The sequence below is a fragment of the Mobula hypostoma genome, chromosome 19 (genome assembly GCF_963921235.1).
Source record: "Mobula hypostoma chromosome 19, sMobHyp1.1, whole genome shotgun sequence".
NCBI lineage: Eukaryota > Metazoa > Chordata > Chondrichthyes > Myliobatiformes > Myliobatidae > Mobula > Mobula hypostoma.
Window position 1 is genome coordinate 21,280,524 of NC_086115.1, and position 13,645 is coordinate 21,294,168.

The 13,645-nt window shown below is 40.4% G+C and overlaps 1 protein-coding gene across 3 annotated transcripts in view; it reads left to right on the top strand.

Moving 5' to 3' along the window:
* Positions 1-12,511, top strand: part of LOC134358895 (protein phosphatase Mn(2+)-dependent 1K-like) — a 33,237-nt gene extending 20,726 nt beyond the window's left edge. For all 3 annotated transcript variants that reach the window (XM_063071516.1, XM_063071517.1, XM_063071518.1), the window contains exons 5-7: positions 6,277-6,421; positions 6,523-6,657; positions 12,311-12,511. In XM_063071516.1, coding sequence (XP_062927586.1) covers positions 6,277-6,421; positions 6,523-6,657; positions 12,311-12,442 — 412 coding nt within the window. In that variant the 3' untranslated portion in view covers positions 12,443-12,511. The remainder of the gene's footprint in view (positions 1-6,276; positions 6,422-6,522; positions 6,658-12,310) is intronic.
* Positions 12,512-13,645: the final 1,134 nt, after the last annotated feature.

The window sequence follows — 13,645 nt, forward strand, 5'->3', positions numbered from 1 at the left end:
TTTAAAGAAACAAGAAATTACCTCTTATTGAATATAATTGCATATGGTGCTGATAGTTCAAATATGCTAAAGATGTTGGTGATTTTCATTTGTACTCAGTGCCTGAGGCTTCTCACGTAAGTGCCCAACAATAATCAGCCAGTATTGATGGATTCCAGTCGTTCTGATACTGTTTCTCCATGATCACAATGTCCTGGTGAAACCTTTCACCATGCTCATCACTGATAGCACCAAGATGTGCGGAGAAGAAATCAAAATGGGACTGCAGAAAATGAATCTTAGTGACATGTTGCCTTTTCCTTCAGTTAGTCCTGACGAAGAGTCTCGGCCTGAAACGTCGACTGCACCTCTTCCTATAGATGCTGCTTGGCCTGCTACGTTCACCAGCAACTTTGATGTATGTTGCTTGAATTTCCAGCATCTGCAGAATTCCTGTTGTTGCACTTCATGCTTCTGTATGCTTGAAGCTCGTTGTCAACCAGCCTCACATACTGTAGTTTGGTGCTCTGCAGCTGCCAAGAAAAATTTCAACAACAACCTTGAATGCTTTCCATACGATATTCTCCGGTCCCACTAGAAGTTCTTTGAATTGCCTATCATTGATGATTTGTTTGATTTGTGGACCCAAAAAATGCCCCCCTTAATCTTGGCATCAGTTATTCTGACTTCAATTATGAATTGAAATAACAAATTTAGGCAATTTCAAAAAAATGGTGCGTGATAGGGAAATTTCATGATCAGCAGCCCAAAATCCATAAGATACACCCAAAAGTATTCAGGAAGCAAAATGTTTGTTGTGCAGTGTTTTTATAAGAGATGCTGGCATTTTCTTCAGTACTGATGTTTTCCTGTTTTTGTTATTTCTGTCCTTTTGTTTAACAAACTAATAGCAGGGTTACTTTAGCTACTTCCCACCTCTAGGAACTGCTCTAGTGTCCAAAGAAATTTGGAAGATGACCACGACTATTTCTAGATCTGCTTGCAATGGTCTCTGAGATATAGATCGTCAGGCCATGGGGATTTGTCAGCTTTTACTCTATAAATTTCCTGAGTATTATTTATATAACTTTACCGATTTTTTTTCCAGTTCTTCCCTTTTATTAGGTCTTTCGTTCCCTAACGTACCTGGAAGGTTATTTGAATCTTTCTTTGTGAAGATAGGACATTTTAATCTTCATTAACTTCTCTCTTCACACTTTTCATACACATGTAACGCCCCCCCCCTTCCCTGGCTTGCTGCTCACGTTTGTCTAGGGGAATCGGTTTTCGGCCCCGCCAAACCAGGTATTCAAGTTTGGGTGGATGCTGTGTAATGTACTCCCGTTCACAAACCCCCAATACAAAATATCCGACAGTATACCATATACAATCAAATGATAAGCTTTATGAATCTTATTCTGAATATAGGGTTAGTATGAAAATAAACAAACAAAAATAAAAGGACACAAAGTTAAAGTCTCAATATACGTTGGAGCTCACTCAGCAGGTATTCCTCCACAAATGACCTCTGCCGAAACGTCGCCGACCCTCAGACCCTCGGATTCCAGTATACGCCATCCGGTGGTCTCCCAGCACTCTCCATGCGTGTCCTTCCTCTTCACTCTCCTCGACTGAAAACCCCGGCTCCCAGGCATGCAAGAACAAATAACATTTCTCCCATTGGATAGCCACCCATTATCAGTAGTTATAACCCAAACATTGCTGCTGCAGAGAAACCATTACCTCATCAGTTAACATTACAGAGAAACTCTACACACATTTTTGCAATCAGATGTTATATTTATTTTCCTTCTTTGATTAATTCTAATCTGTTCTGAATCCTTGGGTCCATTGCTTTTTTTCTAGCAAGTTTATTTCTCTTTGAATACGCTATCAGTTGTATATTTAATATTTCATTAGTATTTGAGTAATATTGTAAATATATTTTTTGATTGAGCATTTTTTTTTGTTTAAATAATGCATTGTGGGTTACGTGTAAAAGTACATAAATGGCATACATCATTACGCCTCCACATTGTACATGCACAGCTCACTTAAAGTAAAAGTGAAACAAAGATATTTTATTCCTGGCTCCATGTTTTTGCTTTCAATTAGTTTATAAAACAAAACATAACATACAAGACGTTTACCTATCTGTTGAAGTACAGCAAGACGTTCGAGTTAAAAAAGGCACAACGAGAAATGGTCACATTTTTTAAAATTGCAGTTTGAATTCTTTTTTTCTTCGCAAGAGGAGAAACTTATTTGAGTTAAAAAAGGCAAAAAATGGAAGAATTCAGGAGTTCATAAACCATGAGTACCAAGTGATAAGAAATATAAATTTAAAAAAGAGCAGAAACTGCTGGTTATATTGGAAAGATAGACACATTTGATTGCACAAGAGATAACTGGAGTATGTATACTGAGTGAATTGAGATGTATTTTGAAGCAAATGAAATAGACAATGAGAAGCGAGTGCCAGTTTTGCTGAGTGCATTGTTTTAAGTGCATACAGTTTGCTTAGAAGTTTGACTGCTCCAACCAAACCAGATGAAATGAGCTTTGCTGATATAGTGAAAGTAATGCAGGAATATTACAACTGAAACCATTGTCGATTACAGAATGCTTTACGTTTCATAAGCAGAATCAAAGTGGGGGGGGGGGTTCCATTTCAGCATATGTGGCTGAATTGAAGAAGTTGTCTGTGAATTGAGAGTTCAGTGATGGGATTAATGATTCTCTGAGAGATTGTCTAGTTTGTGGAATCTTACAAGAAAACATTCAGAAAGGATTCCTAACTGAAGCACAACTTACATTTAAAAGAGCAGTTGAAATAGCTGTATCAATGGAAACAGCAGACAGACACAATTGAGTTGCAGTCAGGAATGAAAATGAGAATGAACAAAATTGTGGCATCTAGATTGAGGTCTGCCTGGCTGAATAAATTGTGTTACTATTATAGTAGGGGCTCAACTACACCGGGCCAATGCAGGTTCAAAGGTGAAACATGAGAAAATGCAATGAAGTAGGACATATACAAAGAGTATGTTGGGCAGACAAAAATAAATGGATTGCACAGGGAAGAAAAAAGACAGTCAAGTTGCAGTTTCAAGAAGAGCACTAATCAACCTGATGTTGATGAAAAATCTGATAACAATGAGAGTGACTGGGTAGCCTTGAAATTTACATTGTGAAAACTAACAAGAGACAAGCAATGTGGCTGTTTCAGTCACTCCACAAAATGAGTTTGAATGGCATTTCAAAGATACTAAACTGAAGCCTACAGATATCCAATTAAGAACTTACACTGGAGAAAAGTTAATTCCTGTGCGAATGACATTTATAACTGAAATAAAACAGCCAACAAGCCATGTTGGGCTGTTATAAAAACAGGAGGGCCCATGCTATGGGGATGTAAGTGCCTGAGACAACTACATCTTGGTTAGAGATCAATCCATCATTTGCATACCACATTCCCTGCAATAGAGTCACTGTTCAGGGTTGACATGGAAAATCTCAAACATATCAAGGGTAAAATAGTGTTAAATGAAAATGCCATACCCAAGTTTTGTAAATCCCATTCAGTTTTTTATACTATCCATGCTGAAGTAGCCAATGAACCAGATCACATGGAAACTGAAGGAAGTCTTTCCGAGGTTGAGTGGAGCTTGTGGACAATGCCAGTGGTCCTAGTAGCCAAAATGAATGGGTCTGCAAGGAGCTGTGGTGATTTTAAGTTCACCATCAACCCAATACTGAAAGTAGATTAATATCCTCAAAGATAGATGATATCTTTGCAAACCTTTCTGGAAGAAAACATTTCAGCTAAATGGACTTAGCTGAGGCTTACCAATAGATGGAGATGAAAGAAGAGTCCAAAGTGTTTCTCACCCTAATCACCCACAAAGGGCTTTATTGCAATAATAGGCTTATTTTTGGAATAGCATTTGCACCAGCACTCAAACTGACAGCCATGGACCATGTACTGCATGGCTGTCTGGGCACACAGTGTTTCCTGGATGACATCATTGTTACCAGTAAGACTGACAAGGAACTTCTTAAGATAATATTAAAAAGATTAGAAGATTATGAGCTCAGACCACAGCCCAACAAGTGTGAATTCAAAATTTGAAGGCAGCGTTAAAAAGATTAAAAGATTATGGGCTCAGAACACAACCCAACAAGTGTGAATTCTTTAAGACAAACATCACTTATTGCATCACACCATTGACGCACAAGTATTACACGTGGGCACGTGGCCAAGTGGTTAAGGCACTAGACTAACGACCTGAAGGTCGTGAGTTTAAGCCCCAGACGAGGCAACATGTTGTGTCCTTGAGCAAGGCACTTAACCACACAGTGCTCTGCGACGACACTGGTGCCAAGCTGTATCGGCCCTTGCCCTTCCCTTGGACAACATCGGTGTCATGGAGGGGAGACTTGCAGCATGGGCAATTGCTGGTCTTCCATTCAACCTTGCCCAGGCCTGTACCCTGGAGAGTGAAGACTTTCCAGGCGCAGGTCCATGGTCTCGCAAGACTAACAGATGCCTTAAATTACACAAGTGTGCTGAGAAAATTCAATCAGTAGTGGATGCCACAAGGCTAAAGGACATGTTGCAGTTGCAGTCCTTTTTAGGATTTGTCAATTACTATAACAGGTTCTTGCCAGACCTGGCTACTGTGCTTCAATTCTTGAACTCACTACTACAGATGAGGAAGACATGGTAATGGACAAAGCAATATGAGGTGGTTTTCAAAAAGGTAAAAGAAATGGTGGCATCAGACACTGGACTCATACATTATGATCCTTACGTCCAGAAGAAAGGTATTAAGAGCTACACTTCCTGCAGTCCCATAGCCACCACGAAGGAAGCCCCAGGATCTGAGATAGTTTCACAGCAACAAGTATCACCTGCCTAGCAGAGGAAAGACATAAAAGTTCAAAGTTCAAAGTAAATTTATCACCAAAATACAAATATGTCACCATATACATCCTTGAGATTCAATTTCTTGCAGGCATACTCAATAAATCGACAGAATGATAATCATAACAGGATCAATAGAAGACCGCGCCAACTTGGGCATACAACCAATGTGCCAAAGAGAACAAACTGTGCAAGTGCAAAAAGAAATAAATAAATAAGCAATAATTATTGAGAATACGGGATGAAGAATCCTTGAAAGTGAGTCCATTGACTGTGGGAGCATTTTAGTGATGTGGCAAGTGAAGTTGAGTAAAGTTATTCCCTTTGGTTCAAGACCCTGATGGTTGAGGGGTAGTGACTATTCCTGAATCTGGTGGTGTGAGTCCTGAGTCTCCTGTACATTCTTCCTGATGGCAGCAGCAGGAAGAGAGCATGTGCTGGGTGGTGGAGCTCCCTGATGGTGGATGCTGCTTTCCTGCGACAGCCTCCACAGTGATTAAATCTTTAGGCCTGAATGGGACAATTTAAAATTTACTATGCTGTGAATGTCTGTATAGTAGTTGTATTATGCAGTATACTGTATATATAGTATATGTTGTGTGCATGTATAATGTGTATGTGTTCAAAAGTTGAGATACATTCTATATTGAATTGGAGTTTATAGCTAAGCATGAGGGAGTGTTGTGTATTTAATATTTCATTAATATTTAAGTAATATTGTAAATATATTGTTTGATTAAACATTCTTTGTTGTTTACATCATCCATTGCAGGTTATATGTTAAAGTACGTAAATAGCATATGTCATTATGCCACCAGGTCATATGTGCACAACTTACTTAAAGTAAAATTGAAACTAAGATACATCATTCCCAGCTCCCATGTTTATGCTTTCAATTAGTTTAAAGTTTTGGAGTTACAAAACACTATCCTTTCATTTCCTTTGTACATTAGTGCTAAACCACCTTTCCTGACTTATTTTCATACAGCAGGATTGTTGTGACTTGTATGTTTATTCTCTAAATATTATCTGTTGTCAGTCCACCATCATCGAATTTAATTCCTCACTTCATCTTATGCACACTAACCTCTAGTATGAACCTTGTGAATAGCTTTCAAGAAGTCCAAATACATCATGTCATCCAGTGGGAAGAGAGGGTTGGGCAGCTCATCTTTCAGATTTGGCTTATACTGTCACAGCACAGAAACAGGCCCTTTGGCCCATCTAGTCTGAGTCAAACTACTGTACTGCCTAGCCCTATTGTGTTCACTAACAAAACTGTTTTTAAATAGAAAAAAAAAATTTTTGCTTAGAATTAAGTTGAACGGTAATCGCATTAAAGATTAAAAGACTTATTTTCTTAATACAAGGATCAAGGAGTGTGGCGGTTTCATTGACTGGAGTTTAGCCACCAACCCTTATGTGAATGGTCGATTGGCCATGACCCGTAGCATTGGGGATGTGGATCTCAAGCCATACGGAGTAACTGCTGAGCCGGAAGTTAAAACTGTGGAGGTAAAATGTCTGAGCCTCACGTGTGATCTCTTGCACATTTCTTATCCAAATGATTCATAACTATAGCATTTACCTATGGCTTTGGTCTACACCTTTACTAGTTGGAACATACGAAAGATTGTTTCCTGGTCCTGACTACTGACGGAGTTAGTGCAATTATGGAGCCCCAAGAGGTGTGTGATGTTGTAAAAAAATGCCAGGATCCATCAGAAGCTGCAGCCGTTATTAATGAGCAGGCAAGGACAGATGTTTGATTAAAACTCTTGGTTCTGCATGAGCAGCTTGTTTTAACGCTCCTGTGCTGTTGGCAATGACCTTTTATCATAAATCATCTAGCTCTTATGCGATCAGAATCAGATTTATTTTTATTGATTTATATGACGTGAAATTTGTTATGTAGCAGAGTAAGTGCAAAGACATAAAATTACTATAAATTACAAACAAAAATCAATGGTGCAGAAAAAAGAATGATGACTTAGTGTCCATGTGTTTATAGACCATTCACAAATCTAGTGGTGGAGAGGAAGAAGCTGCTTATGAGTCATTGAGTGTGGGTTTTCAGTACCTTTTCCTCAAAGGGAGTAGCAAGAAGAGGGCATGACCCAGATGCTGAGGGTCCTTAATGATGCCTCAGGGAGATGTGCTCGATGATGGGGAGAGTTCTACCTACGTTGAGCTGGATGAATCCACAACCCTCTGCAGTCACATGCATCCCGCGCCTTGGAGATTCCATACCAGCCTGCTCTTCACTGCACATTATAACATCAACAGAGATTTATAAGTATTTGTTGATGTACCAAATTGGAATTACGATTTGTAAATACATCTTAATGTATGATAACCAGTTCCCGAACCATTTTACCTTGGTTCATAACACAAGAACACAAGAAACTAGGAGCAGGGGTAGGCTGTTGTACTTTTCGAGCCTTCCCTGTTATCTAATCAGATCATAGCTGACCTATGCTGGTTTCAACTCATTTTTCTACCCCTTTATTCCTTGATATCAAATGCTAATCCACCTCCACTTTAACAAATTCTAATGATGCTCTGACCGAGAATTCCAGAAATTCATCATCCCTTGTAAGAGGAAATTTCTATGTATATCAGTTTTAAATGACTAGTCCATTTTTTTTTACTATGACCCCCCTATTCTTTACTCCCCCTCAGAAAGAAAACATCCTATACGCCACTCTATTCGGCCTCTTTAGGGCCCTATATGTTTGAGTAAGATCACATTTCATTCTTCTAAAATCCAAAGAATGCAATCACAAACTACTTAATCTCTCTTGATAGACAACCCTGTCACCTCAGAAATTAGCCCAGTGAATCTTTTTCACATTACCTCCAATGTTAATATTATCTTCTTTTAGGTAGGGGACTAAAACTGAATGCAGGTGAGGCCTATCCAACACTCTTGTAAGAAAACTTCTCAGTTTTTAAAATCCACCTGCTTTGCAATGCAACACTGTTTGCCTTCTTAACTTGTTGGATATGCCTACTAGTGCTTTGTGAGATCCCTTGTTCTTCACTCATTTTCAGTCTCCCACCATTTAGATGACAATCCTCCTTATTTCTTTTACCAAAGTGTCTGTCATGGTCAGTTAAACCAAGACAGGACTTATTCAATAACTGGTAGAGAATGTTGTAAATCAGAGAGACGGGGGGAACAGGAACATAGTTTTCTGAAAGTGGTAACAGGTAGACAGGATGGTACGGAAGGCATCTGGCATTCTTGGCTTCATCAGTCATAGCACTGAGTCCCGGAGTTGGCATATCATTGTTCAGCAGGAGAAGTCTTTGGTGTGACTACACTTGGAGGATTGTGTGAAGATCTGGTCACCCAACGATAGGAGAGATGTCATTAAGTTAGAAAGGATGTAGAAAATATTAACAAGGATGTTACTGGGATAGTAGAGGTGGGTGCAGATGGGAGGTTGGTATCATTAAAAGTCACTTGGATAGGTACATGAATAGGAAAGGTTAGAGTGACATACGCCAAACATAAGTATATGACTTAGGTTGGCATGGGTGATGGGTCAACGGGCTGTACAACTGACTCACCAATCACTTACCTAGTTACTGCAGTCAGCTGACTCAACTGTTTCCATTTCATTTACTGAAAACTGCTGCATGTTCCACTGGATCCTCTCCCCTTGCCTACCATTGCTGCAGAGTGTAGTTTGCATCTTAGTTAAGTGCCATTTCTCACTGTTATTTGGCATAGGCGGCCTTAAGCATCTGGGGGCCCATTTCAAGAGTTAATATGGGGCCCTACCCCCGCTTCCCAAAAAAAAGAAAGAAAAAAAGCGAATATTCAAGTTGGTTTGCATTAATAATGGTATAATTTCAGACTTAAGCGTTGATGCATTATATGCACTTTCAGCATAATGGACAGACAGCTTGACATAATCCAAACAATTCTCTTAATTAGAAACTGAAACAATGACATTTTTTGTTTTGGAGTGAGAAGCCTCGCCCTTTTCAGCAACTGGTCTGCACTGAATGGCACTATGTGTTAGGTATCAGCTGACATAAGAACAGCTTAAACAATTTCCCTCTAATTAAATTAATAACAAAAGCAATGTCATATTTAATGAAAATTCACACTTTATTTATTCAATGAACAGTGTCTGAAAGTTAACTACTGGAAGTTTACAACAAACTGCGTCTCGCGCTCTTTCAGCACCATGGACAGCTCACGTAAGGCCTGGAGAGTGAACAGGAGGCGAGTGAGAGAGGAGGGGATACAAGCGGGAGAGAGAAATTACGATTTGTGGAAACGCCGCCTAATTACCTATACACATTTTGAGTGAAATACTTGGTTTATTTTACTATTTTAATCATAAATTTATTTCCTCTAAAAATGTGTTAAAAGACTTACCACTAGAACTTCTCCACCCTCATGTGCTTGAGTGCTGAGAATGCTTTAATGAGCTCATCTTTGTCCAGCGATCTTGTTGTTTCATGCTCAATTGATATCTGAGCAAGAGCTGACAGACGCTCCTGGAGCATGGTTGTCCTCAGATGCGTTTTGATGAACTTTAGCCTGAAAAACTTCTCTCTCCACTCGCTACAGTCACAGGCACTGTCAGCATGAGTCTTAGAGCAATGGTGAGGTTAGGATACAGTTCAACCAGATTGTTGCTGTAAATGTAGCTCAGAATCTGCAGGCCAGTGGGTTCTTTTGCAGGCACGGCACTGACAGCAGCCGACACCTCGCACAAAAGGTCCTCAGCATCCACATCACCGAGTGTCCTCTCCATGCTTACACAGCTGTCTTTCAGTGTGCGACTTTGGGTGGCTTTTTTCATTTCCTCTCTTCCATAAATGAAGCCAAACGGACTGTAAAATAAATCCATCAGCTTGAAGCGCTCACTAATGCCTGTGATGGCAGAGTCCACTAGTGGAAGGAAAACTTCTCTCTTGTACCGTTCCTCGGGTGCCACTGTCAGGGAAGGATCTGCACTTTGGGACTCGTACTGTAACTGGCATTTTGGTTTCCTGATTCATGCAGTAGGAAAGACCATTGGCATCCCTATCTCTTCAGCTATGTCTCTGGCATCTGTTTGGGCAGATGAAAGGCCATTCTCTCTGTATTCCTTGAGAAATTTCAGAACATATTCTACCTCGCGCTGTAACACATCGATTCCCACTTGTGGGCTGTGGAGCAGCTTGCTGACACGATTCACCTCATGTAAAACATTGTACCAGATGATAACAGTCAGCAGGAATTTCCATGACATGATCTCCTGTTCTAGGCCTCTGGATGCAGATGTGGTTTCACTGTCACCCTTCTGTGTGGCATGTTCAATCAGTGACAGGAGCGCATTGCCAACATCGGGAAGCTGGTAGCACAGGACTTTCACACTTTCCACGCAGCACTCCCATCGCGTGTTGGATATGGCCTCGAGGGTCATCTGTGACACATTCTCCTTGAAAAGCTCCCATCTCTGTGTCAATGAGCTGAACAGTGTGTATAGACGTTGCAGCACCCCAAAGAAGCTCACAGACTCCACTGCTGATTTTGCAGCATCAACAATGACTAGGTTTAGGCTGTGGCGGGCGCATGGAATGAACAGTGTTTTTTTGTTAATATTTAGCACCCTCTTCTGCACCCCGCTATTTTTCCCCTGCATATTGCTCCCGTTATCATATGCCTGCCCCCTGCATTTTGAGATATCTAATCTAACTTCTCCATATGCATTAAGAAAACGTCGGTTAGCCCTGCTCCTGTTGTGTCAAGCACTGGTAGGAAATCGACAAAATGCTCACCAGCAGTAGCTCCGACATTTACTTGGCATGTGACAATACACAGTGTCACAGAGAGCTGCTGTATGTGTGCAGCGTCAGTGGTGCAGTCTATTATTACCGAGTAGTAACATGATTGTTTTACTCTCTCTGTTATCGCTTCCAGTGTCTTGTCTCCAATAAGTGTGATTAACTCATTTTGTATGGTTTTCCCCATGTAGTGGTCAGCGATCTCTTATTTCTCTGCTCGTCTAACATGTTCGCTCATCACTGGGTCGAACTCGGCAAGCAGCTCCACCAGACCTAGAAAGTTCCCATTATTTGGTTAATGTAGGGTGAAATTGTGGCCACGGAAAGCAAGGTTTCGTTTTGCAAGGTGACAGACTATGGCAATGAACCTCTTCATGACATCATTCCAGTGTTTTTTTTCCAGCATTTGCATTTCTTGGTATGTGCTTTCATTGGCACTGTGCGTTCTTAAGCGCGTTTCCAGCTCGCACCAGCTATCCATGTTGGCACGGTGCGCATTTGACTTCTCATGATCCTGGAGTGTGAGAGTGAGTCGCTCCCACACTCTGAAACCCCGCAAGTGAGACTGTGATTTCGCTTGCCAAAAAGGGTACAGCAGAAACAGAAGATTGAATCAGATGATTCTGAGTACACTAACCATGACCTATGAATGGTTTCTCCATTTTTCATCTTCGTAAAATATCTGTCCTTAGTAAAACGATGGCGTGATTGGCTTGGTGGAACTGAATGGGACCTCTCCTAACAATGTCGATCCGTTGGTCACTGGTAATATGCGTTGGCCAACATGCCGGATCGGTCTCTGTAAATGTTAGTGGGGCTTTCTCTCTGTCTGGTGGGCTGGTGGCGGCATCTCCCTCACCTGTCTCAGTTGTAGGACTGTCATCATGCTGTGGTGCTTGTTCATCAAACAAAGTTTGGTCATCATTATCACCATCTGTTTGAGTAGAATTGTTCTTCTCATTTTCATTGCTCTGATTATCAACATCTCCTGTACCGCTTACACTGTCACTTGGCACTGCAGCCCCGTGCTGTGACGATGGTGCAGCAGCAACTGCAGTCGGCGGACCTTTTACAGATGCTGGACCAAAGGAAGATGTTAACTTTTGGGAGACTATTCAGACGTTTTGTTTTGTTGTCTAATATTTTCCGTTTTTCAGCACCACGAGGATAGGAGGGTTTCATTTTCCTCTCATTGAAAAGTAGCCTTCTTTGCTAGGAGCAATGTTTACAAGTGAAGTAAATAATTTAATGTGTTTTCTCAGATGTCAGTCAGCGAGCGCCCACTGGTGGTTCAGCTGGCAATAGCAGGAGAATATTGTGGCATCTGGGAGCTGTGCATTAAATTTTTGCATGTCAGTCGGGGGCCTCTGGGAGGGTGGGGCCCATTTCAGTGGAAACGGGTAAAACATAGCTAAGGCCGCCTATGTTATTTGGCATTGTTTTGTCTACTTGTTGACCTTCTACATTTATAATGGCATTTCGCTTTATCAATAACTAAGCTTTTCCCCAGCTTACGCATGTTGCCTGAGCCTCCAAGAGGTTAATATTTTTGAGGCTAATATTTTTTAGTCCAGTTAAAATTATTTTTAAAATTTTTAATGTAACTTCCAGGCGTTACAATATGGTTCCCAGGATAATGTGACCACTATCGTTGTGCCTTTTGGAGCATGGGGAAAGTACAGAACCTCACTCACTTGTATGAGTTTTGGAAGAATGATGGTTGCAAGCACCCGATGGCATTGAACACTGCACTGACATCGGAAACCCTTTTGTCTGGATCTTATTTGTAAAAGCATTTTTTTACATTTTTTACAATCACTGATGTAGTTTTAAAGTTTGTTAAATGACGACCTACATATTGAAATATCCTTTACAGAAGACTGTATTGTTTCTCCACCTAAGTTGTTAACTTACAAATGATACTGATATTACTTTTATACAGGGCACCATATAGCTATTTATTTTCCATTCACTCAACCATTGAAATTGGCCATTGCTGAAGTTAGCTTGTAGCTACAATTTGTTGTGCATTTTAGTGTTAAGTCAACAACATCTTTAATTGTCGAAGTAATGTTGATGTCGATAGTGCTTGTTGCTATTTGTAAAAAAAGTGATGCTGCAAGTTCTGGCAAGTTCCAGGCACGGAAGTAAAATCTGAAACAGTAAGATCAGATTTTTCAGAAACATGCTTTACTGGGTGCTGTTCCCATGCTCCCTTAAGATCAATGAGTTCTCTTTTCTGCAATCCCTTTCAACTTAGCTAATGCATGACATCTTTTTCTAAAATCAAATCAGAGTATGTGTCAGAGTGTAAATTGGAATAATGTTCAATAATCTGGAAAATTGGCCTGACCAACAGCACCCAGGCCCAAGCATGCTGAATTATGGAGTTAATTGTCTCCAGAAATGTGTAACACTTGTAACTTTTGCAAGATGCTATTTTGCTGATTATATTTTAAAGGATGAACCATTGGCCTGATAAAAACAACTAATTTCTTGCCCATTTTCAGTACTCTTTTAATTTGTCAATCATTGCCAAGCAATCTCATGAGTACTATTTCCTACAAGTTGTAATTGTTAGAGGTTTAATATTTTAAAACTGGTCTGACCATTTTAAACCTTTTCATAACATTACAGCACAACTTACATTTTATAACCCATTACAGCGATATTTAATAGCTGTATGTAAATAGAATGAGCTGAGAATCCGGATTCAGATTAATTGTGTGTGGCATATTCAATAGTAAAACTCTTTTGTACCTGGATGTACACCATCTGTCAATTTTTATTTCTCATCATAGAAACATAGAAGGTAGGTGCAGGAGTAGGCCATTCAGCCCTTCGAGCCTGCACCGCCATTCAGTATGATCATGGCTGATCATCCAACTCAGAACCCTGTACTTGCCTTCCCTCCATACCCCCAATCGCTTTAGCCACAAGGGCCAA